Source organism: Dipteris shenzhenensis, chromosome 22 (genome assembly GCF_047967505.1).
Source record: "Dipteris shenzhenensis isolate YYH24624 ecotype China chromosome 22, Dip_SZ_1.0, whole genome shotgun sequence".
Taxonomy (NCBI): Eukaryota; Viridiplantae; Streptophyta; class Polypodiopsida; order Gleicheniales; family Dipteridaceae; genus Dipteris; species Dipteris shenzhenensis.
The window spans coordinates 10,230,758-10,256,784 of record NC_141617.1 but is presented as its reverse complement, the minus strand read 5'-3'; the positions used below and the strand labels follow the sequence as shown (position 1 = coordinate 10,256,784).

Genomic DNA, 26,027 nt, shown 5'->3' with positions numbered 1-26,027 from the left:
AAAGCTACAGTCAATGACAAGTACTATCGACAGCTCATCAGATCTCTTATATATCTGACTATCACAAGGCAAGATATTTGTTATGGATTAAGTTCACTTGCACAGTTTATGGCATATCCAAAATAGTCTCACTAGAATGCATCCAAGATAGTCTTGAGATACATCAGAGGTACAAGACAATTCGAAATAGAATATAGAGGAAGTCATCCAAGGTTGCATGGATACTATGACAGTGACTATGCAGGAGATCATGAGACAAGGAGATCCACACAAGGATATGCATTTTTCCTTGGTCAACGTGCTATATCATGAATGTCAAACAAGCAATCAACTGTTTCTTTGTCTTCAACAAAAGTTAAATATAGGACACACAACAAGTGCATGCTCAGAAGACTATTGTCAAAAACAAATTAATTTTATGAATCAAAGCCAACGACAATATACTGTCACAATCAAAGAGCTCAAGCATTAGCCGAGAATCTAGTATATCACTCCAAGACAAAGCACATTGATGTCAGAAGCACTTCATTAGATAAAGAGTATTCCGTGGTAACATCACACTGCAAGATTATGACATCAAGGAGAATGTTGCAAATTTCTTTACCAAATCACTTAAAATATCTTTTCGAGAAGCACCGATAAGCTCTTGGTTTGACGCAAAGGAAGGACATTCCCATTAAAGGGGTATGATGGAATGTAATGTTTAGTCCTTCTTCGATTCTCCAGAATAATCATCTTGAGAGAAGGCCTACTTCATGATGTTGATCTTGAGGGAAGGTGTTGAGGATTCATCTCAACATCATGTCATCATATGTGCATAGTACTAACCCAAAAGAGTACACTTTGCAATATCATAGATTTTCTTGCAAGACAGGCACACATATACTAATACAATGGTTAAACAAGATGTGCTCTTACCTTGCTTTCTATACTCTATGCTTACATCCTCCAATGCTAGCTTTCAACTCCGCAATGTTTCAATAGATTTAGTTGAAAATAATGAATATATACAAATCCTTTAGGGTTTCGATTAGAGTTTTCAACCTTTTTCTTTTTAGGTTAGTCATTTGTGGTATGCTCTCTAGCTATGTCCTCTCTCCTCATCTCCAGTCTTCTCCTCTCCTCTCTCCATATTTGTTCACAACCCTCACAATTTGTTTGTCTTTGCACAAATAAATCCTATTAGAGGACCAGTCGTGGACTAGACCAACTGCATGCATAAAGGGTCTCCCTATAATGACATCATAGCCATCTGGCTATCCATTGAATCCATCACAACAACCAGACATGGTAGGTGAGATTGAAGGTTTTAATCTTAATATCCCTCAAGACCCCTACCGATTGGGCTGTGCCTGGCTGGGATGTGCACAGTTTCTGAGCAAAAACCTACGAGCAGAAAAGTCCGAGTGATAGTTTTTTACACCAACCATGCTTGTATATTTCTCAAAGGAATATACAATTCTATTTTAATTTCTCATTTATGGAACCATATACTTACTTATTTTTCATTATAACCCTCATTTTAGAGAACATCATGTATATATGAACAAATAGTGAACACTTTAGAAACTCCTATAAATGCCTCCCTACCATACTGTCTTTGAGTATTATGGTAATTCAATCAATTTAAAAGACTTTCCCTAATCTTTAGCAATCCCATATTTGAAGCTCTCGTATAACAATGTATACCATATTCCTTGGATGAGTAGGAAAAAGATATTAGAAACCTCATACTTGAAGCCATTATAATCGATCATAAATTAATCTCTAATACATTATCAAATATGGGAAGGCAAGGAAGGGATTTTAAAAATATTCCCCATTCTCTAAACCTAAGTACTTTTAAGGAAATGTGGTCTCTACTGAACTCCTTCCTACCATAATATGAATTAGGGAGAAGTTGTAACTCTCATATACATCTTGAAATTTTTAATTTTTCTCTTTTATAACTATAAAAAGTATAATTTTAAGCCTACCATTGAATAGATCATTAAATTTTGAACATTTTTCCTTTTTACAGCTCCTCAATCTGAGCTAAGGAGTAAAAGTTATGACCCCTTCTGCGTAGGCTCTCCAAGGGTATTTCGCCGGCGGAATAGGGTTGGGGCAAGCTCTTCAAACCATATTCCTCTGGCAAAATACACTTAGAGGGTCTATTAAAAAGGTATTGTTTTCTCAAATTTCTCCTAAAAATCAGGGACCACCAGATGTTGTTCCTCTACGAGGCGCTGCTTCTTAATAGCGAGGTCAGGGTATTTGTTATGGCCGATCAAACTTGAGTCCCACTTGTGCAACTATACCCCTCTTGTATTCTTCTTTTCCTCAAGCCAAGGATCGTTAGGATCTAGAACTAATCAGGAGTATCCCAAAGATGTGGAAGTAGGGACAAGGCCATGCCCTCGTCGGTGGATAATGACTTTGTCTGATCCCTTCCCTACTTTAATTTCACCCATGTGACCCTCGTTCTTGGGGCGCTCCCCCTTGATGGACAAACCTTGAAGAGGTGATCCACCCCATAGCCCAAGCACAATGGAGCATTTGTGCTAGGATAAGTCACTGTGGGCAGGGGTTGGTCATCCTTGTAGGGGCAATTCCTTAGGAAGTGAGGTCCTTGAAACTTAAAGCAAACTACCGGTTGATAGCCTTGTGTAAATAAGGGACACTCACTAGCTCAGTGGCCCTTGGCATGTATAACATTGTATTGTTGGTTTTTGTGTGAAGGTATTCATATCACTGGCTCTTTGAGGAGCAGGAGCCGCATTTGGTATACCAAGACGACGTACTATTCATCCTACAAGATGTAGTCACGTATATAGCTCATTGGTATAAAGAACCTTTGTATGGCATGGAACATAATCTGGTTCCTCCCACTCACTAGGTGGTTCCTCAATAATCACCTGGTTCATGGGGGTGATCCAAGGTGGTGAGGGTTGAGGATCTAAGACAAGTAGTGGCAATGGGAGGTTTTGAGCCCTATATTGCACTTGGTTGGCTGAAGGGACTACTTGTATTGCTAATTAGCCCTGATTAAACTGGTTAGGTGGGGTAGGCAAGATCAAGGGCTACCTCTATTATACATTGGATGGGGATTAAACTTTGGATACCGACACTAAGATGTCTCATAATTTTCCTATTTAGCACAGTGAGCACAATAGAGTGCCGACCTAGCCCTAAGGCAAGGGCACTCATTCGTAGGATGGTTGCCTATGCATAGTCCACACCACACACATGTGAGGATTTCTTAGGCCTTCCCTTGCCAATCCCCCCTTGAGTTGTTGGGCCACTCATTTGAGAAGCTCGGTGGTTATTTCATCTATACTCGCACCCTTAGGAAGTGGAGTTGTCTCCTTACCTTCACCCGTACTAAAAGTTTTACCCATGTACGATACTTTAGACGAACCTACTAGGGACTTTTTTAGCTGGGCTTTGTCTTTCATATTGTCATCCAAGAGTATAACAGTCTTGGTGCATATCTCAAACAATGTGGGGTTCAAGGTAATGAGATGATCATGAAGCTTAGCATCCCTTCACATGATAAGGCAGCGTGACAACAATTGCCCATTTCTCATCCTCTCGTCAGGTTTGTAGCAGCGAAAGTTTAGGTGTTTAATCCTTGCAATATACTCTTGTAGGGTCTCATGGTCCTTTTGCTTAACCTCAAACAACTGGTTGATAGGGCTCCATCTTGGACCATTGGGGGTAAACCCCACTATAAATGCTCCTAAGCATCTCCCGGTTGATTTTCTCTTTCGCACCTAGAGCCCTATATCATTGACCTGCCTTGCCATCTACGCTTAGCCCAAATGCATTAACCTTGTTCAAGTCACTTATGTCCACGAAGGTCTCACAAATTTTCTCGAACCTTTCTACATGGGACAAGGGATCTCCCTCTCCTAGAAACTTAGTCATGAGCTTGGAGATGGTGATTGGCCTACTCCTGGAAGCACTAGTATCTCTTCGAACAAAAGGTAGCAACATCCCCCCCTTCCTAGTACATGCACTAGGATTCTCATAGCCTCATCTGTAAATATAGTCTATGGCACAGCAAGAGGATTTGGTGATAGAGCTAACACGTTGCCAAAGTTGGGTGGTCCACGGAGTAAATTGTAAAAAATCATGGGTCGTGGCAGACTTGGGCATACTGGTTGCACTGGTGTAAGGGCCTGGGCATAGGCATTGTCACATTAGGCACTGATAGATACGGGAAAGATGTCGGGGTGGGTTGGGGGTACCTTTTAGGGCTCCCTCCTAAGTTTGGTAATGAGGGAGGCAGAACACCATCATGCACAAAAGCATGTTTTTGCCAAAGTCTATTTGTTTATTTCCCTGCCCTTCAGAGCTTGGTGGCCAGAAATGTACTACCCAGGGCTCAGAATTTCTGGTAAAGAATGGCTCACCTTCACGGAGTTGATACTGAGGCCACGTAAGACTCACCAAATGTTGTTGTAGGCACTAGGTTACTCTACATGCTTCCGATTATAGTGGTTGGTAGACGGCCCTATGGCTCCCTATGGCTCCCTCTGGCACCCTCTTTTGCCTTGCAAAGGGGTTAACCAAGTTAGAGTCAGACAACCCAAACCTCCCCATGAGGTTAAAAAGAGACTCACAAATCCGTAAAGCTATGGTTGAGGGTGTGGGAGACTACGGCCTGATTGAACTAGAGTTAGGAGCCATGGAGGCCCTGGGATTTGGGATTTCACCCATCTCTTCATCAAAATGCATTGAGTCTTCCAAGCTAGAAGTGTTGGCTTGTAAAGTACTGTGTACAAAGTATGAGCTCAAGACTAAGTCTTAGATGAGGCTGATACTAGAGTCGTTCCTTGGCCCGATATTATGTTGTTGGAGGCACTATCTTTGGCTTTGGCTCAGCTCCTAGAATTTTTCCAGATCTTATTAGCATGTAGGTGGGTCAAGATAAATAGTCTCCAAATTAGCCTCCCTATTAAGTTTCCATTCTTGCCAATCAAGCCACAATAAGCTAACCTGGTGTGTGCTGGCTTGTCAACCCTATGTGCAGTAGCTTATCAACCCAACGTGCACTCGATTATAACATAACGGGTGTCCTGCATTAAGGCTAATGTAGCATGGTTCTATTTTTGGTAGGCTAGGGGATTAGTTTAACAAAGGCTAATCCAATCTCAAGGATCAGATTAGCATGCAAGCTCATGTTAATCACATCCCCAGCAATCAAATGAGCATGAACACTATTGTATATCTCATTACCATGCTTAGCTTTGCATAATCTTATAGCCTAAACTGATCTTGCAGATCGAATTAGCATGTATGCTCATGCAAATGCAAGCTCATGCTAATCGAGTGCATAGGATTATATTAGGTTGCAAGATCATGCAAATCCAATCTTGAGGATCAAATTTTAATGCGCCTACTATAAGCTAATCCAATCCATTGGATCAAATGCAGGTTCATGCTAATCAAACCCTCGAGATTAGATTAACGTGCAGCCTACAAGCTCATCAAATCTTAGAGATCAGATTATTTCATGAGAATTAATCGTAATTAATGAAATAAACAAGTTTGACATTTTATTTTTATTCACAATTTTTAAAACTAAATGATTTTTTTTTTTAAAAAGAATTTGCATGAAATCCAAAAGACATCAAAATGGAGTATTTTTATCCTAGTTCCTTCTTTGAATTTCATTCCATTTCATTTACAGGCCCATATGGGCTTGGAAATCTATGAGTGGGGGGAGTCATGAGATGTTAGAAATTGTAATATCTTATGTAAAACTTCAAAAAGTGTTATGTCATACAAAGTCTCGATAGGAGAACCAGAGGGCGGGAACATCATGTCCATGAGTCCGCATGCATGTTGAGTATTCTGGAGGAGTAGAGAATGGGTCTGTGGTGAGCATAGGCATAAAGAGATCAAATATGATGACTCTACAAAGGTTTAAGATGAGTAAATCCCTAACACTAACCACAAGAAGAGGCTCCTCGAGAAAAAAAATAAGGAAATGTCATCTTTACTCCTAAGACTCTTCGAAAGGGAACCTTAAGGCTTCAAAGGGTGTTTTGAAAAAGATCAAAGATCTAGCTAGAGAAGCTACTATAGGCAAAGTAAATAGATTTAATTTCTTTAGTGATGCTTGCAAGGTCAATCTCTCCACAAGATCTTGGTTGACAAGTGTCCTAGTGTGGTAGCCAAAGTGGTGAGGCTGTTGTCCTGGAACATCAAAGAAGTTTTAGAAAATGGGGTGTGTGATAGTGTTGAAGAAAGTCAATCCAGATGTTGTTCTTCTCAAAGAGCTAAAATGTGGAGATAAGGATTCTCTGTGGTACTCTTTAAGCAAGTTAGGGTACATTGTTTCATTATAGGTATATTATTTTGTATAACTATCCCATGAGGGGAAGGATGAGGGGAAGGGGAGGTATTGTTGTACTGGTAAGGAATGTTCTAAAAGCTAAGGAGGTATGTAAAATTCCTAAGGGCTGGTTCTTGGGTGTTGAAATAATTTGTGATGGGTTCAAATTTCTTGTAGCCATCATATATGCTCCAAATTTAATGTTTGATGCTAGGTGTCTTTTAGGCATGCTATGGTAGAAGCTTATTGGACTAGAGGGGGATTGGAACATGATGGAAAGTTGTAAGGATAGGTTGCATGATGGACAATCCATATCCGGAGGCCTGAGATGAATTAGTTCTTGATTGGGGACTAGTAGATTATAAAGATCTAATTGATACTAGCCTTGAGTCATTCGCTTAGAATAATAGGAGGCTAGATCCAAACTTTAGTGTGGGCAGGTTAGATAGATAGTATGTGTCTGATGAAGGGTGGCAGTTGAGATCACATTTTGGTGGTCCATATGTGTTCTTGTCCTTCTTATTAGACCATTTGCTAGTTTAATGTTTCTTATATGTTCTACGTGGCAGGGGTAGATCATACAACATTCCATTCAAATTTGATAATCGACTATTAAGGAATAAATCTTTCTACATGATGATTAGGAAGCTGTGGAAGGGTTCCATTGATAATACCCTTAATCCATTTTCTCGCTAGGATAAGGCCATGCGCGTAATCCATAAGAAGATAGTTTTTTCACATCTCACAACTTCCTTTTCCTTTTTCTATGGCCTTTCCCTTCCATCATCCCTTGCACTCTCTTGTGTTTCTTTCCCTCCTTCCCCTACCCTTGCCCCTTCCTCTAACCCCTATGACATCATCATCATCACTCTCATTGTCTGCTCCTCCTCTACCATAGCCACCACCTTGCAAGCTCTCCCTCCCCCTCCTTACCCTTATGTCTCTATCGTCATCTCCATCAATCTTTGTCTCTCTATGTACACATGTGTTAGAGTGTGTGTCTTCTCACGCGTCCCCTTTAGCCAAAGTTGCCCTCCCCTTCCTCCTTCATTCCAACCCTTAGCTCCCCGCTTCCTACACCAACCCACCCACCCTCCCTGCGCCCCCCCTCTCCCCCCCCCCTCTCTCTCTCTCTCTCTCTCCTCCCCCCCCCAAAAAAAAAGAAACTAGATCCGGGCAGGTAGCTATATTGATAGAGAATAAGTTTCATTTGATTTTTTAAATTTTAGCATATAAGCACACGTTTTGTTTTTAGAGAATTGAATTAGCACATAGCAATTTGAATTTGGCACATAGCACTTTGCATTCAACACATAGCAATTTATTCTCTGCACATAGTACTTTGCATTTAGCACATGACCACACATTTATGTGGGGGGAGAGTTATCACACTTCCTCTCCAAAATTATAACACTAAGGAATGTCCTCTTCTTTGGGTTCATTTCAATTTGCATTTGCCATAAAGCACTTTTAATTTTGCAAATAGCATTTTGAATCTAACATATAACACTTTGCATTTGGCTTATAGCACTTTGCATTTGGCACATAACCACACGTTTGTATTGGGGGAGAGTTGGCACACTTCCTCTCCAAAAATTATAGGACCAAGGAACATGCCCTTCCTTGGGTTCCTATCGATTTGAATCTAGCACATAGCAATTTGAGTTTAGCACATAGCACTTTGCATTTGGTACATGGCACTTTGCACTTGTTGGATACTTTTGCAAAATTCATCTTCTTATTCATTTCAATTTGCATTTGCCATAAAGTACTTTTAATTTTGCACATAGCATTTTGAATCTAGCATATAGCACTTTGCATTTGGCTTATAGTACTTTGCATTTAGCACATCACCACACATGTGTGGGGAACTTCCTCTCCAAAAATGATACAACCAAGGAAAGTGCCCTTTTCTGGGACCATAGCACTTTAAATTGGTCACATAACATTTTTCATTTAGCATATAGCAATTTAAATTTGGTACCTAGAACTAAATTTTGTACATGGTGCTTTACATTTAATATGTAACCACCTGTTAGTGTGGGAGGAGAATCAAAGTGCATATCTTTATGCATTGCAAGCTTAAACAAGCTAGTTTCATGGCTTCCATCACCTGTATACTTGTTTAGTGCTTATTTAAGAGATTCATACAAAGATCTGGAGCATCACAATCCCTGAATCATAAAAAGAATGCAAATGAATCTTTCTACCTACCTAAACATTGGAGTAAGGAGAGCAACAATACCTCTAAAACCTTGGTTTAGTTTAATTTTGTTGCATTTTGAGGTTTAGTCTCCTTGAGATCATGAAGGCCTTTAGAAGTAAGGAAAGTCCAAAAAAAAATACCGAAGGAACTAGAGAGAGAATATGAAGTTGTGTAATGCACATGTTCTATTTCCGTAGCATGTAACAACAAAGGAATATGCCAATGAAACAAAAGTGGAAAAGTGATTCAATCAACCCCAAACAAAGGAAGATTCAATGGGAAGATTCTCACCCAAGAAACTTGTTTTTGGGGCAGAAATCCACATCATTCCAGTAGGACTCTTTGAAGACACGATTTGGCACCTCTTCTCTTGAGAATTGAGTACCCAAAGTGGAGGAAATATGCACCACTCACTTAATCAATGGAGATTTTGAGTAGAATAATCCATCGTGATTTTTCAATCAAAGAATACGAATAAAAGTGAATTGTTTTATGTAACTAATGCTTCTTACCACAACACTTGGTGCACAATGTAACTTATATGAGTGCAAATTGAATTCCACATGTGTGCATGTGTGGGTGTGCTACATAGACATCACACTTAACATTTAGAGACATATCATCATGATTGATAATCTGACTATCTTGTCCTCCAGATGAAAGGATAGGGCCATTCCATGAAAGGCTTCCAACTCGAGTTGAGTGACCTACCATCTGTTGCACCTACATTTGTTAGACAATTGCATCTTTATTGTTAGAGGAAAGATAATAATGATACATAAAGAGCAAATGAGAAAAAGCTACAATTGTTAGTCATACTTTGAGACAAAAGACCACCTTATATATTGAGAGCTATGGAAAACAAGAATGGCACTTGGTTCCCTTATAAACATCCCATATTTGAACTTCGGACGCATTGATGCCCATTGCAATTGTTTTCCATTTACAGCCCAAGCAATGCTTGTAACATAATCATCGTCTCAGTTGTTTGCATCAATTGGTTGATTGCATTGGACTCTGTATCCTAAAGGTACATTGTCATCCCTAAAGCAATCGTAGAACATTCTTGCAACTACAGTTGTGAAGATTCAATAGTAGTCATCCACCAGCTCGGGGGCATCAAGAATTAATTCTAGTGACTACAAAGCTAAAAAACAAACATTTGACTTGAGCCAAGGAATGAGCAAAAAAATATGCTTATCCAGAATAAACCAGGGTGTAGACTTGATGGGATAAACCTAGATGAGACCCCTCTACTTGAGGAACATGCTAGTGAAACCTTCTTGCTAGAGAGCTCTCCATGCACTTTGCTGAGTACCAATGTTCCAGAGAATCCTCACCAGGCCCTGTGTATGATTCATATAACCCACTCTATGACAATGTTTTGACCAAGAACCCTTCTACATTTCAAGTAAGTTGGCCTTAGGCCTTGTAAGGACTATGCTTCATTCAAAGCCTTGCTTGTCATGAGCAAGCTCCAGGTTATTAGCTTCCAGAATGTGCCTCTACCATGAATAAAGAAATTTGGGGTGTATAAGGACATGATCCATTCCACCTCCAAGGATTTCTGCTGAGCTTGGTCACTTTCATAGTCGGCTGCTTTCCAAAATTGCATTGAGACTTTGACTATACTTCTACAAGGGATAAATTTTGCTAAGGGAGATGACCCGAATGTGTAAGTGGAGCAGTTTGAAGAGAGAAACTTCCATGGGGATCCAAAGGTTTGATTTTTAAAAACTGGAAGATCTAGGCTCCTTGATTCCTATGGTTGATCGACAATTCCCACCTAAAGGAAATCGTTTCTTCTGTTGTGAGAATTGATTGCCCCATTTAGATCCATATGCTCCATCTTAGGCCTTTTAAGCGTCGAGGCAACCAAAGTGTCTCCATTTGCATTGTGAAAGACGTCAAATATTTTGGATTGTGATGCCCTTACAACTAGGAACATCACTTCTTCGCTACAATCTCCATTATTGAAGCTCTTGTTGCCACTATTGCTGCTACTAATCTCTACAATAGACATGTCACTGGCCGCCACATCGTAAGCTGAAGCTTCTAATTTCATCGAGTGCAACTCAAAAGGTTGCTGCGGAGGCCTAAAACCCTCTTGATTTATGGTGCCTGTCCAAGCCATTATTATTAGGTGTGAGTTTGTAAACCCATTGCTAGGATCAGAACAAGTAATGCTCTTCACTCCACCTGAACCTAAAAGGCGGCATAGCGCACAACCAAGCCCGCCTAATCTCCGCCTTGCTCCATGGAGCAGGAAAGCCCCAAAATTTGTGTTGCAAAACTTGGGAACAAAAAGGATCAAGAAGCCATTGTCTCCATGTACGGATTTCAAAATAGAATTTGACAAAAATTGCATGGCTAAAAGGAAATCTTGACAGCTGTGTTATTTGGCACACAGCACTTTGGAGTTGGCCCGAATTCTTGATTTGCAGAAAGCCCTCAATAGAGACCTGGGCATAGTCAAACCTCTTCTTCTGGCATGGTTGTTTGCAAGTAGTCGATCAAATGGCCCTCCACTTGATGCCATAGTCGTTTCTCTAGAGAATCAGTGCATCCTGTCTGGAGATGCTCGGGGGCATTCCCCTTGAAGCTGCTTCGAATATGCTCACTGATGACCTCAATTGCTTTGAATGCTCGCCTGAACTTGACATCCATTTTTGCATCCAATTTGGCAAGATTGCTTTGCATTGCGCACTTGCACTGCTGCTTATTCATTTCTCTTGCATCCTCTACTGTCATCTTTTAGTTTGGCACTTTCATTGGCCTTACAACACAATCAGATTGTTCTCATCTTGTTCAGATGCCAAAATTCACAAGAATACATCAGAGTCTGATGAGTTTATGGCCTGCTTCTCGTGAGATTTTCCTTTGAATCTTGTATCTCTTGGTGTGTTGCTCTTTCCCTTTTGCCTTGAGTGAATCAACTTGTCTCTATGCTCCAGTTTCCCACGATGCCATGGCAAGGAGATGCGTCTGTCAGACATATTTCATAGCATCCAAGAAAGATTGTAGCAGAAGCTCCGACCAATTTCCTAACCAAGAGATCTTCTCCTGCAAGACTTGGAGTTTTGCAAAACATAAACAGTGGAATTTTTTATCAGAACACTCACTCCTCCTATCGATTGCATCTACTGCATCAACATTGGCCAAGCGTTGAAAATAATTATGGTAACATACAAGCAAAATTTTCCGTAAGAAAGGTTCATCAACAGGCAAACCATATGAGCAGTGCTCAAAGTATTCGTATACTAGTTGGTTGATGAAGGCCTAAACTCCAAACTTGTTGCGCTGTTGGCGAGCCAACTGAGCATTGGGTAGACATGCAATACGTACAACCTGTGACATAATAATCTGATCGTGTAGGCACTCCGAGTACTCATTAAGATTATGGCCTCACCTACTTCAATCACAGAGTTGCAGAACAATAAGACTGATTATTTCGTGCAACAAGACTCTGAAGCCGGCATCTGCAGGAATGCGTATGACATAGGACTTATCATTCGATTCCCAAGCCTTCTCTCATTGTCTCAGTAAGGGCAACCTTCTTGTGTGAATCACAGCAGATGCTATGGTGTTGAAGCCTATTGTTATGAGGCGCATCTGCAAAAACTAAAGAAGAGCATTTAACACTCGCAGTAGTAAGAGGATCCATAGAAGAACAAGTAGTGTTAGGGAGTTGCCTCGCACTCTGTCTTGATTCCAACATTTGGGAAGACTCTGTGCATCTCTCCTTCTGCTCTTGAAGTGGTTTTGCATGTAGGGGCAGCGCTGATGTGCCTTTCTTTTGAATCTGATGAATAGAATAGCCACGTTCAGAAAGTTCTTCACAAATAGAGTCTTCTTTACTTGCATTGCCAGACAACATTGCATTGGAACAACGAGCCTAGTGAAGGGGCAGATAAACTTAAATTAGATCCATCAAGCCGCATTGATAAACATGGGCTCAGCACTACGTCAAACCCATCGATATGGTCTTGAGCTACCTCAGCATCACGTTGGAGGTTTGGGAATTTTGCTGACCTTTGGGAGGATTTGTGGGCTTCGAAAACGGCATCCTAGCCTAAACGTCGCTGCTCTTAGAAATCGCACGCTTCCCACATAAAAGAAATGCAAAGAATAAGGTGTAAGGCATCGTGAGCAGGAGGCAAAATAGGCCGAAAAAAGGAGGAAGAGGCCGCAAGAAAATCAAGGAACCTGCTAGAAATTTGAGAGAAATCCTAGTGTTGTCGCCAAGACAGTGGTTGTGGAGCATATAGCCGAAATTGATGCATCCGCCGAATACATACGGAGGAAAGGAAATGAAACAAGAGAGGAATTCTTCTTGGAAACGATGGAATTTAGGAAATGTAGCATCCGTTGGCGTTCACAAAAGAATGAAATCTTACGATTGAATTTAAAATCACTTAACACGTGGCTCATTGAGAAGCCAAATTTTCATTTCATCCCACAATGCTACCTGCCTAAAAAAGCTTTGTTGCACACCCACCTTCATCCCTCATCTCTGCCCATCCCCAGGAATGCCCGCGGTCCAAATGCTAGCCAGCTCTCATGCCGTAGCTCAACATGGAGGTGCAAGAATTGACCTGCGGGTGCGCCCTCAGTAGCCCAGCTTTGCACAATGAAGACACATTCCATATCTTCATGGTGATGAATCCAATGGACATACTTTTTCAATTCATCATGCCTGGCATGCCAATGGCTACAACCTATAGGTTCTCGACTAAGCACTCTCTTGAAAGTTTGCCAACCGACTCGCGCCAAATTAATGCCTTGCTTAATATTTCCCGTCCCCCTGCATCTACTGCCCATATATGCTTAGCTTAAATTTTCCTCCCTCCCCCATGAATAAACCTATGAATCATCATATCAATTGCTCCCACCTAATCTATATCTTCATATCTTCATATCTATATCTCAATTGTTCTCAATCCTTAAGGTAATGGTCACAGCCCCCGCATAAATTAATTAATAGGGCCCAAATTCAATTTGGGGGGTCCCTAAATGTGAAAGCTGAGAATTTGAAATGGGAAAGGTTCCTGTTTGAATCATAGGTCTGGGAAATCTATGGCCGCCTCCTGCTCCAATGGTGTGGGGTGCTTGGTCATGGCGATGCACACTCACTTGATTCAGTTACCATATCTTTTCGGAGAGAAGGAGGAGCTTGCCACAACAATGTGGAGGAACTTGCCAGAGTTGAACCATCAACCAAATGATATCGCCATAGGAAGACCGGGAGCTTGTCCATGTGTCTGCTCACGAGCGAGGAGGAGGAACTCGCCATAGGAAGACCAGGAGCTTGCCCATGTGTCTGCTCATGAGCGAGGAGGAGGAACTCGCCATCGGAAGACCAGGAGCTTGCCCATTTGTCTGCTCATGAGCGAGGCGGAAGAGCTTGCCCATTTGCCTAGCTCATGAGCGAGGAGGAGCTTGCCCACTTGCCTGCTCACTATCGAGGAGGAGGAGGAGGAGCTTGCCACTGTCGACACCAACAAGGAACTGGAGGTGAGCGAGGAGGAGGAGCTTGCCCATTTGCGTGCTCACTATCGAGGAGGAGGAGCTTGCGACTCTCCAAACCAAGAAAGAATTGGAGGTGAACCATCAAACGAGGAGCTTGCCCGTTTGTCTCCGCATGATCGAGGGCGAGGAGCTTGCCCATTTGTCTGCTCATCACCATCGACGAGGAGAAGGATGAAACCAACAAGGATTAATCGGAGGAGAAACCATTTGTCTGCTCATGATCGAGGAGAAGGCGGTTGCCCATTTGCCTGCTCTTGATCGATGAGGAGGAGCTTGCAGCAGCTGAAACCCAGCAAGGAGATGATATGGAGGAGCTGCTTCCCATCAGATGAGAAACATTCCCCCATGGATTCGCCGGCTTTTTCTCAGAGAATTTACCACCAGGATCGTCCCCTCTCCTCCTCCTTTGCAGCCTGCAGAAGTCGAGAATTTCTGCTCCCTCATCCGAACCGCACCTCGATGGAGCTTTCGCCTTGAATTTGCCCTTTCACCCCTTATTCCTCGATTGCAGCATCAACAATTCCTTCATGTCCTCAAGTCTCAGATTCATGTCGGCTTGCTATGGAGCTTCTTCCATTGGGCAGGAAGGCAAAACGCCAACCTCCTTACTGAATTCACCTACTGTACCCTCATAAGCATTTTAGGCCATGCCAAGGAGTTTCAGCGTATCTGGCAGCTCATTCTCGAGATGAGAGAAACAGGGGTTGCTCTTACGGATGTCCCGTTTACCATGCTCATTAACAGCTATGGCAGGGCAGGGATGGTGGTAGAAGCGGAGGAGACCTTCGAGTCGATGAAGGATTTTGATTGCACGCCTACCGCTCATACTTACAATGCGCTTCTCCTCACTTGTGTAAAAGCGCGGAGAGTGGAGAAAGCCCTCTCTACGTTCGGGAAAATGCTGGAGAGCGGATGTAACCCCCACATTGCCACTTCTACCGTGTTGATTGCTGAGCTTTGCAGCAACGGCAGGACAGATGAGGCTTGCGTATTGTTGGACGATATGGCAAACAGGGGGTTAGATACGGACCTCAAGGTATACATGGCACTTATTCATGGTCTCTTCAACGCGGGCAAAACCAACCTGGCAGTTTCAACTATAAGGAGAATGGTGTCCGAACGAAGCCCTTTAGACGTGGTAACATATACGACGTTGGTTGATCGGCTGTGTAAGGAGGGCAAACCAGATGAAGCTTTGGAGTTGTTGAATACCGGCATCAATAGTGGGTGTCAGCCTGATAAAAAGATGTATACAGCCATAATGGATGGCCTTTTCAAGGCAGAGAGGGCTGACATGGCCCTTCACATTTTCAAAAAGATGTTAGAGATAGGGTGCTCACCTGACATAGTGACTTATACGGTTCTAGTGAATGGGATGTGTAAGCAGGGAAAAATGGATGATGCTTCACGACTGCTGCATGAGATGTCAAGCAGGGGATGTGATCCGAACGTTTGGACATATAATACGCTCGTGGATGCGCTTTTGAAGGCTGGCAGAGTTGACTCTGCTTTTTCCACTGTAAGAAGGATGATGCAAGAAGGGTGCTACCCTGATACCGTCACGGCTACCACACTGATTGATTGGTTGTGTAAGGAAGGACGGACGGATGAAGCTCTCAGATTTTTTGAGGAGATGACACGGAGAGGTTGTGAGGTAGGCTGCACGACAGTAATGGACAATCTTTTGAAGGCAGGAATCTCCCATGCAGACCTAAGGAGAACAATGGAAGCGAACTTTGTTCCTAACATCGTGACATTCAATGCACTTATGTATGGACTTTGCAGAGAGGGGAAAACAGATCAAGCTATAAGTTTGTTGAGTGCGATGAGAGGTATTAGATGTGATCCAAATTCTAAGACGCTTGATGTGTTAGTCCAAGGCTTTTTCCAAGTAGGTGATGTGGAGATGGCTCTTTCTGTTTGGAGGAGGATGAGAGAAGCTGGATGTATTGGCGAAACGGCAACTTGCACATTGCTGATGGATTGGTTGTGCCAGGAAGGACGAACAAATGATGCTCTGGAATTATTGGATGAGATGACAAACCTGGGCCGTCTTCCTGATGCTGTTATATGTAACAAACTAATCATTGGACTCTCCGAAGAGGGCAGTACAGATAAGGTGTTAGAGTTGTTGAAAGAGATGCGAAGCAGGGGATCTCATCCTAGCTCCTCATCATTCATTGCGTCAATTAATGGCATTTTGAAAAGCCTCCACTCCTATGAAGCAAAGCCTGATCTTAACTATGCTGAAGATGTGAAGACTTGCACAGGCCAGCTCATAAGGCTTTGTGATGAGGGCAGGATCGATGAGGCTGTGAGTTTGTGGGATGGCAAGGTGAGAAATGGTCTTAATTTTGAAATTGAAGCATGCATCAAATTGATCCTCAGCCTTTTATCAGCAAGCAGGGCAGAAAGTGCCCTTGGAGTTTTGATAGGAACATTGGAGAAGGAATCCACACACTATTGGCGCGGAACCTGTGGATGTGGATGAAAGTCAGATGATCGATGGGTTACGGGAAGACTTACTGCAAAGTAATTCTTTCTTACCATTGTCACATCTCTGCTTGTCACCTTGCAGGTCATGGTAGGACATAATGATTTTGGATACTAAAAAGAGTCAGTAATGGTAAAATTGTCCAATTGTTTCTAGACAAATGTACATATTAACTAACAATGTAGCTTAGAAGGCCATCATTTTTTAGATACAAGATCTTGATGGGATTGGCAGTGGATAGTGCGGAAAGAATGCTCACAAGGACTCATTTTTGAATAGAATAAGCTCAGCACCCTTCTCTTCAGATTGAACACCTAGATCACTAGGAATTTGCAAGGTTTTCGCACATATTCTAACTGTACACATCGAGGATCTGTGACAGCTCAACAAAGGGCTTGCTAGAAGTGTTATAATTGGCAGATAAATTCCGAGCAGTCAATGTACCTACGGGATGACATCAGATTCTAGCATGTGACGCCATTTTAAACTTTGTAGCTCCTCTTTATATGCAAAAGAAGTATATTAGTGTTGCAGTCCTGATGGGCAGTGAGCCTCATTCACACCCAGTCTGGATCATGCGATCTTTGTTCTATACCCTTTTCTCCATGAATATAACGTGAGCATATGTTTCTCTCTCTTTTCCCACAAAACATGGACGTCGAAATTTTTAAATTGGTTTGAAATTGAAGTGCTAATCTTGGGACCTTATGCACTACACTGCTAGCCATTGACAACATGCAAGTTGCATGCATGCATTTGTGTGTACGTGTGTATACATGTGTGTGCGCATGTACACACATGCATGTCTTAGCATATCTAGGATCCTAGTCTTTGGAAGGGTTACGCTGATACACACTATAATGTCCCCAATGAGCCCATATCTGCCTTGGAGGACATTCCTTGTCCCACTAGGTCTCCTCTCCACCATTGCTTGCCTCAAGTAAAAATCTTGAGCTGTGGTTGTGGTATACTTGATATTATTGTAGCCAAGCATTTTAATGAGGCTTTTTGCACATGCTTTCCCACTTTCGAGATTACATCACCATCATTCCAATCCACAAGGCAAGGGATGCCTTGGATGGAGGCAATTATCAAACCATCATGGTTGGTCTCTTGATGGCCAATGTATATGGCTCAACACTTGGGGTCAGATTAGCAAGTATTGCGATTGGGCAAGCATGTGCGTAAATGGTCAAGCACTCTTAAGATAGGATGGATCCTCCTACTTGGTCTAAGTAGCCTCATAAAGGACAGAAAATACAAAAAACAAAAGAGTACATTGTTGCTTTCTGAGTTTATGAAAGGCCTTTGACTCAATACTACAAGCTCCTCTTATGTCACGACCTTGGGCCAGAGGCGTGGCGAGATGAGATAGGCTGCTTTTTAAAGGAATTCTGCAAGGCAAGGAAGGTGAACTGCAAGGCGGCTGGTAGCAAACAGGGATTTTAGGCCGACAGCGAGAGGAATTCGCTGGGCAAATCGCGATTGACAGCCACATGCCATTTGGGGATGATCGCTGCCAAAAATTAATTCATGGGTTAACTGAACCCTAGGTGCCCTTGGGATGGAGGGCGTGGGACCTTGGTGAAAGGGCTAGGTCTCCCTTTTTGGGCCCATAGGTACCCTTTTATAGGGTTGGTGCTTGGTATGAAAGGGTGTGTCTATTCTAAGGGTTATGACCCTTGGAGTAGGTATGTCTTTTCATGAAGGTGTGTGTCACTTCTTAAAGAAGGGTGTCCTCTCATGAAAAGGTGTGCCTTTTTACGAATGGGTGCAACCCTAGATATCAGGGGTTGTGTCCCTTCAGGTTGGAGAAAACTTTCAAGTGAAGAGGCCTAGGTGAAAAGGTTTGCCTTTTCACAAGGGGAAGTGCCCCTTGAGGGAAGAGACATGGCTCTTCATCAATAAGTTGCGTCTGCTGGTGAAAAGGATGTGTCCCTTGGTTTGGGAGACCAAGCACACGAAAGGACACGAGACTAGTCGTGCCCATTCAGATTATCTAGTGATGTGAGGTGGATAGAGAGGCCACCAATGACTTAGATGCTGTTGTCGGTGAAAATTTTATCACTAATTCTCTCCATCTCTTACATGCAATAGTGTGTGGTCACCTTCTAGCGTAAGTTGAGGTATCAGATAGGTGCTAGAAGGTGAGGGGCATTTCCTATAGGCAGGAGCAAAATTTGTTCTGATACCACTGTAAGAAATCCTAGTATTCTATTATCATAAACGTGCTAAGGAGACTAGAAATAGCAGAGAACAAGGAATAATTGTATTGCTTGAAACGTTTGGAGTGTCATTCATACAATGAGGCCTCTCTTATATAGAGACTGAAGAGCTACACATGAAAGGTGTGCTCTCCAAAAGGCATGTGCATGAAGAGGTGTGTACCCCTTGTGAAGGGTGTGACTCTTGATGAGAGGTTACATTACAATAGTACAAAGTAGTAGTGTCCTTCATATGTATATGCCTCTTGTGAAGGGTTTTGCCTCATGGGAAGTGCCCCGTTGAAAGGGCATACCCTTCCACAAGTATTTATTCATCCACTATCCATAATGTAAGGAATACGTCACAGATCATGACAACCTGAGACTATGTGTCCTATATGTCATATGGGAGATGGAGACTGAGGAGCATGTATTGATGAGGTGCTTCAAATAGCACGAGATTTGGGGGAGATTCCATTGCTTGTTTACACACAGATATGTGACAAAGCTAGGTCATTGGCTACCTTGATCAGCAATGTGCCACACTCTTTGTACATGAGCTCACTTAGCTTTGATCTAGACTCATGAGTCCCATTGTTGGGCATGGTCCTTGACATCAAGAGATTATAGATTTCTTCAAAAGAGGAGAGCCTACAAAGATAGGAGGTAGACCTTGATTTCATTTTTGAGAGATTCCAGGTTAACATGAGGTTCCAACAAGCTTTGTTCCATCCATGGCACGCATATTGCTACATCATGAGCTCCAGTCTACCTCATGATGCTTATAAGTGCATCCCACAGAGAAGAGTCGAGGGAAACTAAAGAAAATTGTAGACATGCTCCAAAGACACCAAGGCTCCCAATGGGACCCTGGTTATGTCCATGTGAAGCTCAAATTTCTCATGGGTGACACAAGGCATGAATAAATATTGAAACATGGATTGTATTTCTTCTAGCTCACCAATACCCAAAATTAAATTCCATTTAAAAAATGTAATATGAGGTAGATGACACGTTTGAAGTCACATCTAGGTCACCTAGAAGCATTGAGTAGGCTTTGATGGGTGTCCAAACATGTGGTGGCATGCAAGGGTCTCTTTTTCCTAGTAGATGAACGCTTGTGTACTCAAGTACTAGTAGATGAGAGGTGAATATTGTGCAAGTTTGATATTCAAACCCTTGCTTTGGAGTCCATGAGTATGTTCTTATTCGTTGTGGACGAGAGATCTATATTATGCCTGTAATTTTGTTCACGAGTAGGAAAAAATATTTGGCTAGTACTACCTTCCTCTGTGAAAGGTTGTTCGAATTTGCTGTTCGAATACTGAACCCCTTATCTTACCTCCACAAAAAATAGATTTTCTATTGGGTTTGCAAAAACATTTGGCTACTAGTGCCTTCCTCTTCAAGAGGCTGTATGGGTTGAATTTGCTGCTCGAGTAATGCACCCCTTACCTCAATTCTACCATAGTTTTTCTATTGAATTTGCAAGATGTTTGCATTGCAGATATGGCTCTTGGCCCTCTTTTGATGAGCTCCACTACAAATTGTAAACTATTACCAAATGAAGCCTCTTCAATATTGATTTATGGAGACAGAACAATGAAAGAAAATTAACCTAACAAACAAAAGCAACCAGAGCAGTAGACTCTCATTGAGATCAACCTCAATGATGAGGAAAAGAAGCACTGATCCTCGCTCTTCGTTCCAGGTTTACTTGTCTCGGGTTCCAGGTTGCAGGTTCACCTTTTTGGCTTCTTGGACCTAGGTTCCCTTGTTCCAGAATCCAGGTTTCAGGTTCCAGTTTCCCTTGTTTTGGCTGCATTTGTTCCAAGCTCATTGTTCTCACGTGTTTTGGGTCCTGGATTCCAGATTCACCTCTAAATGTAATGTGTGGAAGTAAATGTAACACATGTCCTTAGACCTCACCACAAAATAAACTTTGAACAAGGCTGTCTTAAGTCTGTTAAGCACTCAAAATACAAACAATCATGTATGAGTAGTGAACGAGGCTATCTAAATTTGTATGATTGGACTTATTCTAGCCTTACAAAGGTATATATATGAATCATGAACAAGGCTATCTAAAAGTGTAAACCACTCAAGGTACAAACAATACATAGAAATGTACATACATAAATACATGCATGAATGCATAGATACATACATGGATATACGGTGACATAGATATAGATACATACATACGTCACAAATTTTAATTGTAAGATTGGATATATTTTTGTTTTCAAGCTGTATGTTTGATACATCCATACATGCATGTAATGAATGTATGTATACACATATACATACATACATACATACACATGCGTGCATGCATGCACATATGCATGTACCTACATAAAATGTAGTAACATGGATTTATAGGTTTGTCTATTGTAGATTGTTTCTACATTCTAATAAACATTTACATTCCTTAACTGCAAAGTATACGTTGGAATAATGGTATTGTATGGGGATGTTTCCTGGTATATCCTAATCTCTCTACCTCTTGTGTACTTTCTTTGAAGGGAAACTCTTGGTAAGGTTACTCTCTGAGTCTTATTATGAATAGATATCTTGGTGGTAGATATGGGAATGCCAATGTTTGGAAGTTTTTTATGGACCTTTTCATTTGTTATCCATTAACAGCATTGGTGAGTCTCCTCAACTCCATCGTCTTCAGAACTTGAAGTATTTGGATAAAGTCAAAGTTGTTTTCTATCGAGTTGCTTTTATTAAGATGGGTTCTTTTTGACGGTAAATTTTCTTTAGTTTGCATTGTGCACAATTAACAAGGCTTACTAGTGTGGCTAGCTTTTAAAACAAAGTACAAGTTCATTTAACCAGTTAGTTTGGCTGTCTTGTTCTGGAAATACTATGTCGGGAAGACCATTTGCATGATATTATAAGCATGGAAGTTGTGAATGAACTTTAGCTTGATCTGAGGTAAGCTCAGGGACCAATGCTTATGAATGGAATTGGTAAAAGTGCTGTACATCCTCTTGCCAGTTTGGATGGACCTGCAGTGCAGCTAGCCATAACCATTGCAAATGCATATGACTGAGGTGATATTTGACAACAATTACTGCAAATGCATTCCTTTGAGGGAAGATGGCTTTAAGTTGAGCCATGTGTTTCATGAAACTCGAAGCTTCTGGGCACAGCTTCTATATAGGTCACTCTAAATATATGTATTTTACACACCTATGCAAGGATCCATATAAACAGACAAAGGAACATATGAAAACCATAATAGAATGATGTGCATCCATGAAAGTGCATGGTGAAGTTTAATAAAAAAATTTCACACATTTTTGGGCAAGTGGGTAATATCCTAGTACACGACAAGAAACCAGATGTGTTATTTAAGTCTGGCATCTGTTAAATCAGAGCTTCTAAGCCAAAATCTTGTGAATCCAAAACCTTTTGAACATAGTCAAAGTATTGGCCCTCACTTATGTTGATCTAGACCTGCCTGGGAAAGTGTGGAAAAATTTTGCATGTTGGGCAGCATGTATGATGTGAGTACGCGGTTCAAAAAGGTATCCTCCATATGATAATAGATGGTTTGAGTTTGTTTGAGTGGTCATAGGAGAGATAGGACTGCATGGTTTTGTTCTGGGGGAGGGTTCGTTTTACTTTCTCTGTGTTATGGATGCTTTTGGATCTATTAAATGCAAAAACACTCGTCTATCACAAGAAAGCAACTGCAGGTGCGCTCCAGTAATTCCATGCATCTTTTCTTTCAAAAAATCATTGTGGTAAAGAATCCTCTGGCTCATTTCTGCATTCAATGGAAATTTGACTTACCATGGGAAATGTGATAAAGTCATGCATGAATATTTTATTGGTGGATTTTGAGGCTACCAAAGCAAGATAAAAGATAACGTCCTTTTGTAATAAAAGATGATTGTTAACTTGGCGCTGGATTGCATTGTTTTCTGACCATGTAAGGAAGCTTGAGCGTCTACAAGAAGTACCTCATGAAGGGCCTATGTGCGATCTTTTATGGTCTGATCCAGATGACTGTGGAGGGGGAATCTCACCTCGCGGAGCTGGATACACCTTTGGCCAAGTACGTACAGAATAGATTTCAGAAGCAATTCAATTTGACTTTCAGAAAAGGAGAGTTGACCTTGATGATAAACTATATATGATCAAGTTTCTCATACTTGGATGCTGTACTCTGGTACTGCCTACAGGATATATCTGCAGAATTCAACCATACCAATAATCTAAAACTAATACGTAGAGCGCATCAAAATTTGGAGGCATGTAAGTTGACGTGATCCAGTTTCACCCCATCTCATCTCTGTATATGTGCATACAAGGTGATAGTATGATGCGTGTGGTGCTAGAAGCCCCAAGATTTTAGCCTACATTATAACGTTGCATGTAGTTATGCTTGCCATTTTGTTTCTTTTGTCTTGCTTTCATTATAATTTGGAACATTTGCTTTTTGCAGGAGCAAATATTTAGTGCTCCAAACTATAGTTACCGTTGTGGTAAGCTAAGTGTCTGTTTTGTTGAATATTTACCATGCATAAATGTATGTCCGTTGGGCAGGTGTGTGTGTATGTCTGCTTTTCTGTGACATTGTGACTCAAGTGTCCAAGTACATACAAACTTGACAAGGGTAGATACATGAAGCCTCAGTCCTGAAGGCCTCAACATGTGTCACATGCACCCCTGCACTTAGTGTGACACGCTCGCTACATCAACAAAGTGTGCTTAATAGATCCTTAATAGGTGATTTTGTCATATGCCATGACCCCTTTGTGAGCCCTAGTCCAGGGACAATCAGACATGAGCTACGTAGGTCGGTCTCTCAAGCCCTAGGTCAGTCCTTGTTCACTAGAACTCAGTAGGAGTGTTTCCTTGTTAGGTTTAGAGTAGAACAGGTGCAGCCCCTTAGAGGAGCCCAAAGGGTCCCCCAAGGGCAGCACCAAGTGTGAGGAAAGGGGTTGGGGGAGGCGCCTTTCATAGGCAGCCTCAACCCCCCTTCAGGTCGGCTAGTAAGCTGCATTTGCAGGCCCTACCAGCCAGCCAACCAAGCCAATGAGCCGACTGGCTGGTCAGCCAGGCTGGTTGGGAAAGTTGGGTGGCCAGGACCTTGTAAAACGAGCCCTTGGCCCCCCATTTGTTATGCTCTAGCCGAGATAGCATGACCTTGGAAAGGTCGGTGGGCATTTTCCCTTAGAGGACCGACTTCTGTAATATTTTATGTGCGTAAATAAAATGGTCAAGGGAAGTAACTGCCAAGGTCCTAGGTGAGGGTGTATTGGCATCGACTAGGTGGTTCTGAGTGCAAAGGCCTAGGTGCACCAAAATGTGTAAAAAATGCCAAGGGGCAAATGTTTTAATTGTGCCCCAAGAGAGGGGTAAATGGTGTACCAAGTTAAAGGTCTAGAATGATGACATGTGGCAGAAGGAACCATCTAGGGAGTTGTGGGCTCGTGGATATGCATAAGGAATGAAAAATTACGTATCTTTAGATGATGCAATCTACAAGGAGGCTGGGAGGAAAAATATGATGCTAGCGCCTGTGATTGTGAGTTAGCCAGTGAATCAACGAAAACCAGAGAGTTAAGAAAGTGTACGTATCATTTGGTATTAGAGCATCAGGCTGGACGAAGGGAGTTGCGTAACAAGGGAGGCCAATTTTTGGATGTGCTTGCTCGAAGCTTCATGGTGATGGATTCGTGCAACTAGTATCACTTGCTTTGGAAGTTGGAGCAAGTGACCTTGCTCGTAGCTATGGGATTTGGGCATTGGAACGCCCTGTAGTGGAGAAAGGTCGTGATCATTTGCATTAGAGCCGCTGACAAGAAAGGGAGCGTTTCATTTGCTATCGCCTCATCCTATCACGCTCTTTCAATTTGTCACCTTTGCCCTCTGCTGCATCAGTTTTCTATGGATGCATCTCGGTTGTTAGGCCTGTCAGATTTCCTTCGGAAGAGATCAGGTAGTTAGGCCTTTCAGAGCGATTGGCGGCAGAAAGCAGGATTTCAGACTGCGATCGACTTCTTGCACTTCGGTTTCCTGGAGAATTATGTTTCTGCTAGGCGATCGAGGATCTTTGCTGAGAAGTAGCTTAGCTGCGACTTGAGAGGCAGTTAAACAAGCTGCTGTTTGCAGTTAATATCCCTTTCGATTTACGAAATTAGCGGGCGAGATACAGATTAAGATTCAGTACAAAGCAACGTTTTCTTGTCAAGATGAACGACCTTTTGGGGGCGGGCAATTCTCCTTCATCCCTTGCCTCCTGGATAATTCGTTGCTTGCAAACCTTACACCAAACGATGGCGAATTCCTTAATAGCGGTGTGCGAGGTGCTGATGAAGCCTAGGGCGCATGACCCAAACCAAAGCAGCTCCTCAAGGCAGTAAATCAGGGTAGCGCAGGGATCACGTGCGCAGGTTGCTTACGGGATAAACTTGAAAAAAAAATAAATTTCCGTCAACTGCGTGGGTTCAAATAACATCGACTACGTCAAAGAAAGAAGGGCGTGCGAACCCGAATTACGTGGAGCTTCCAAGGAGCAGTTCTTTTCCCTTCTATACAAATTTTCAATTTGCAGTCTATTATTCCTGTACAGCAAAAGGGGAATTCGAAGTGTGATATACTTTTGGGGTTTTGACGTACGGAATGAAGTTGAAAAAAAATAAAATAAAATAAATAAATAAATAAAAATTTTCTATTTTCCCTTGTGAAAGAATGGAGGTAGAGGGACAAGATTCCAGGGTAAATCCTGGTGAATCTAGAGCGTGATCTACGCAACAAGTGTCCCATCACACAACACCTACTCTGGTGGGTAGGATTTCTGTATTAGAAGATGCTTTACAGTAGATCATGAACCAACAGCTTCAAGTGAACGCTGGTCAAAATGAAATTAGGGAGATGGTGCAAGCCTTGTCGGCTAGACCATCTAGAAATGAAAAGGGCAAAGCTCCAGCAGAGCCAGAGCCCAGTATACACTCATCAGAACGAGCAAAGATCAAGGTACCTAATATTGCTAATTATAGACTGGAAAAGTACGCTAGTCGGATGACCGAGCGCAATTCTAATGTGATCGAGGTTTGGTTACACAAGTGGGAAGAAGCCTTCGCCATTTGTGAAATCAGATCTGATCTAAAGAAAATCCGCGAGACCACTCACTTGTTTATTGAGGCAGCGGATAGATGGTGGATAAAGCAACAGAAAGATCAGGTTGCCCCTACCACCTGGGAAGGGTTTAAGGCTGAATTTAAGAAACACTTTCTTCCACCT

The 26,027-nt window shown here is 42.1% G+C and overlaps 1 protein-coding gene across 1 annotated transcript; it reads left to right on the top strand.

Annotated features, from left to right (window-relative positions):
• The first annotated feature begins 13,645 nt into the window (after positions 1–13,645).
• On the top strand, positions 13,646–20,765 carry LOC147887708 (uncharacterized). Its single transcript, XM_087393491.1, has 2 exons — positions 13,646–16,592; positions 20,470–20,765. The coding sequence occupies exon 1, from the start codon at positions 14,389–14,391 to the stop codon at positions 16,549–16,551; it is 2,163 nt and encodes a 720-aa protein (XP_087249617.1). The 5' UTR covers positions 13,646–14,388; the 3' UTR covers positions 16,552–16,592; positions 20,470–20,765.
• Positions 20,766–26,027: the final 5,262 nt, after the last annotated feature.

Excerpts from the sequence above, each read along its gene's own strand:
- LOC147887708 (XM_087393491.1), top strand. The coding sequence starts at position 14,389 with ATGAGAAACATTCCCCCATGGATTCGCCGGCTTTTTCTCAGAGAATTT.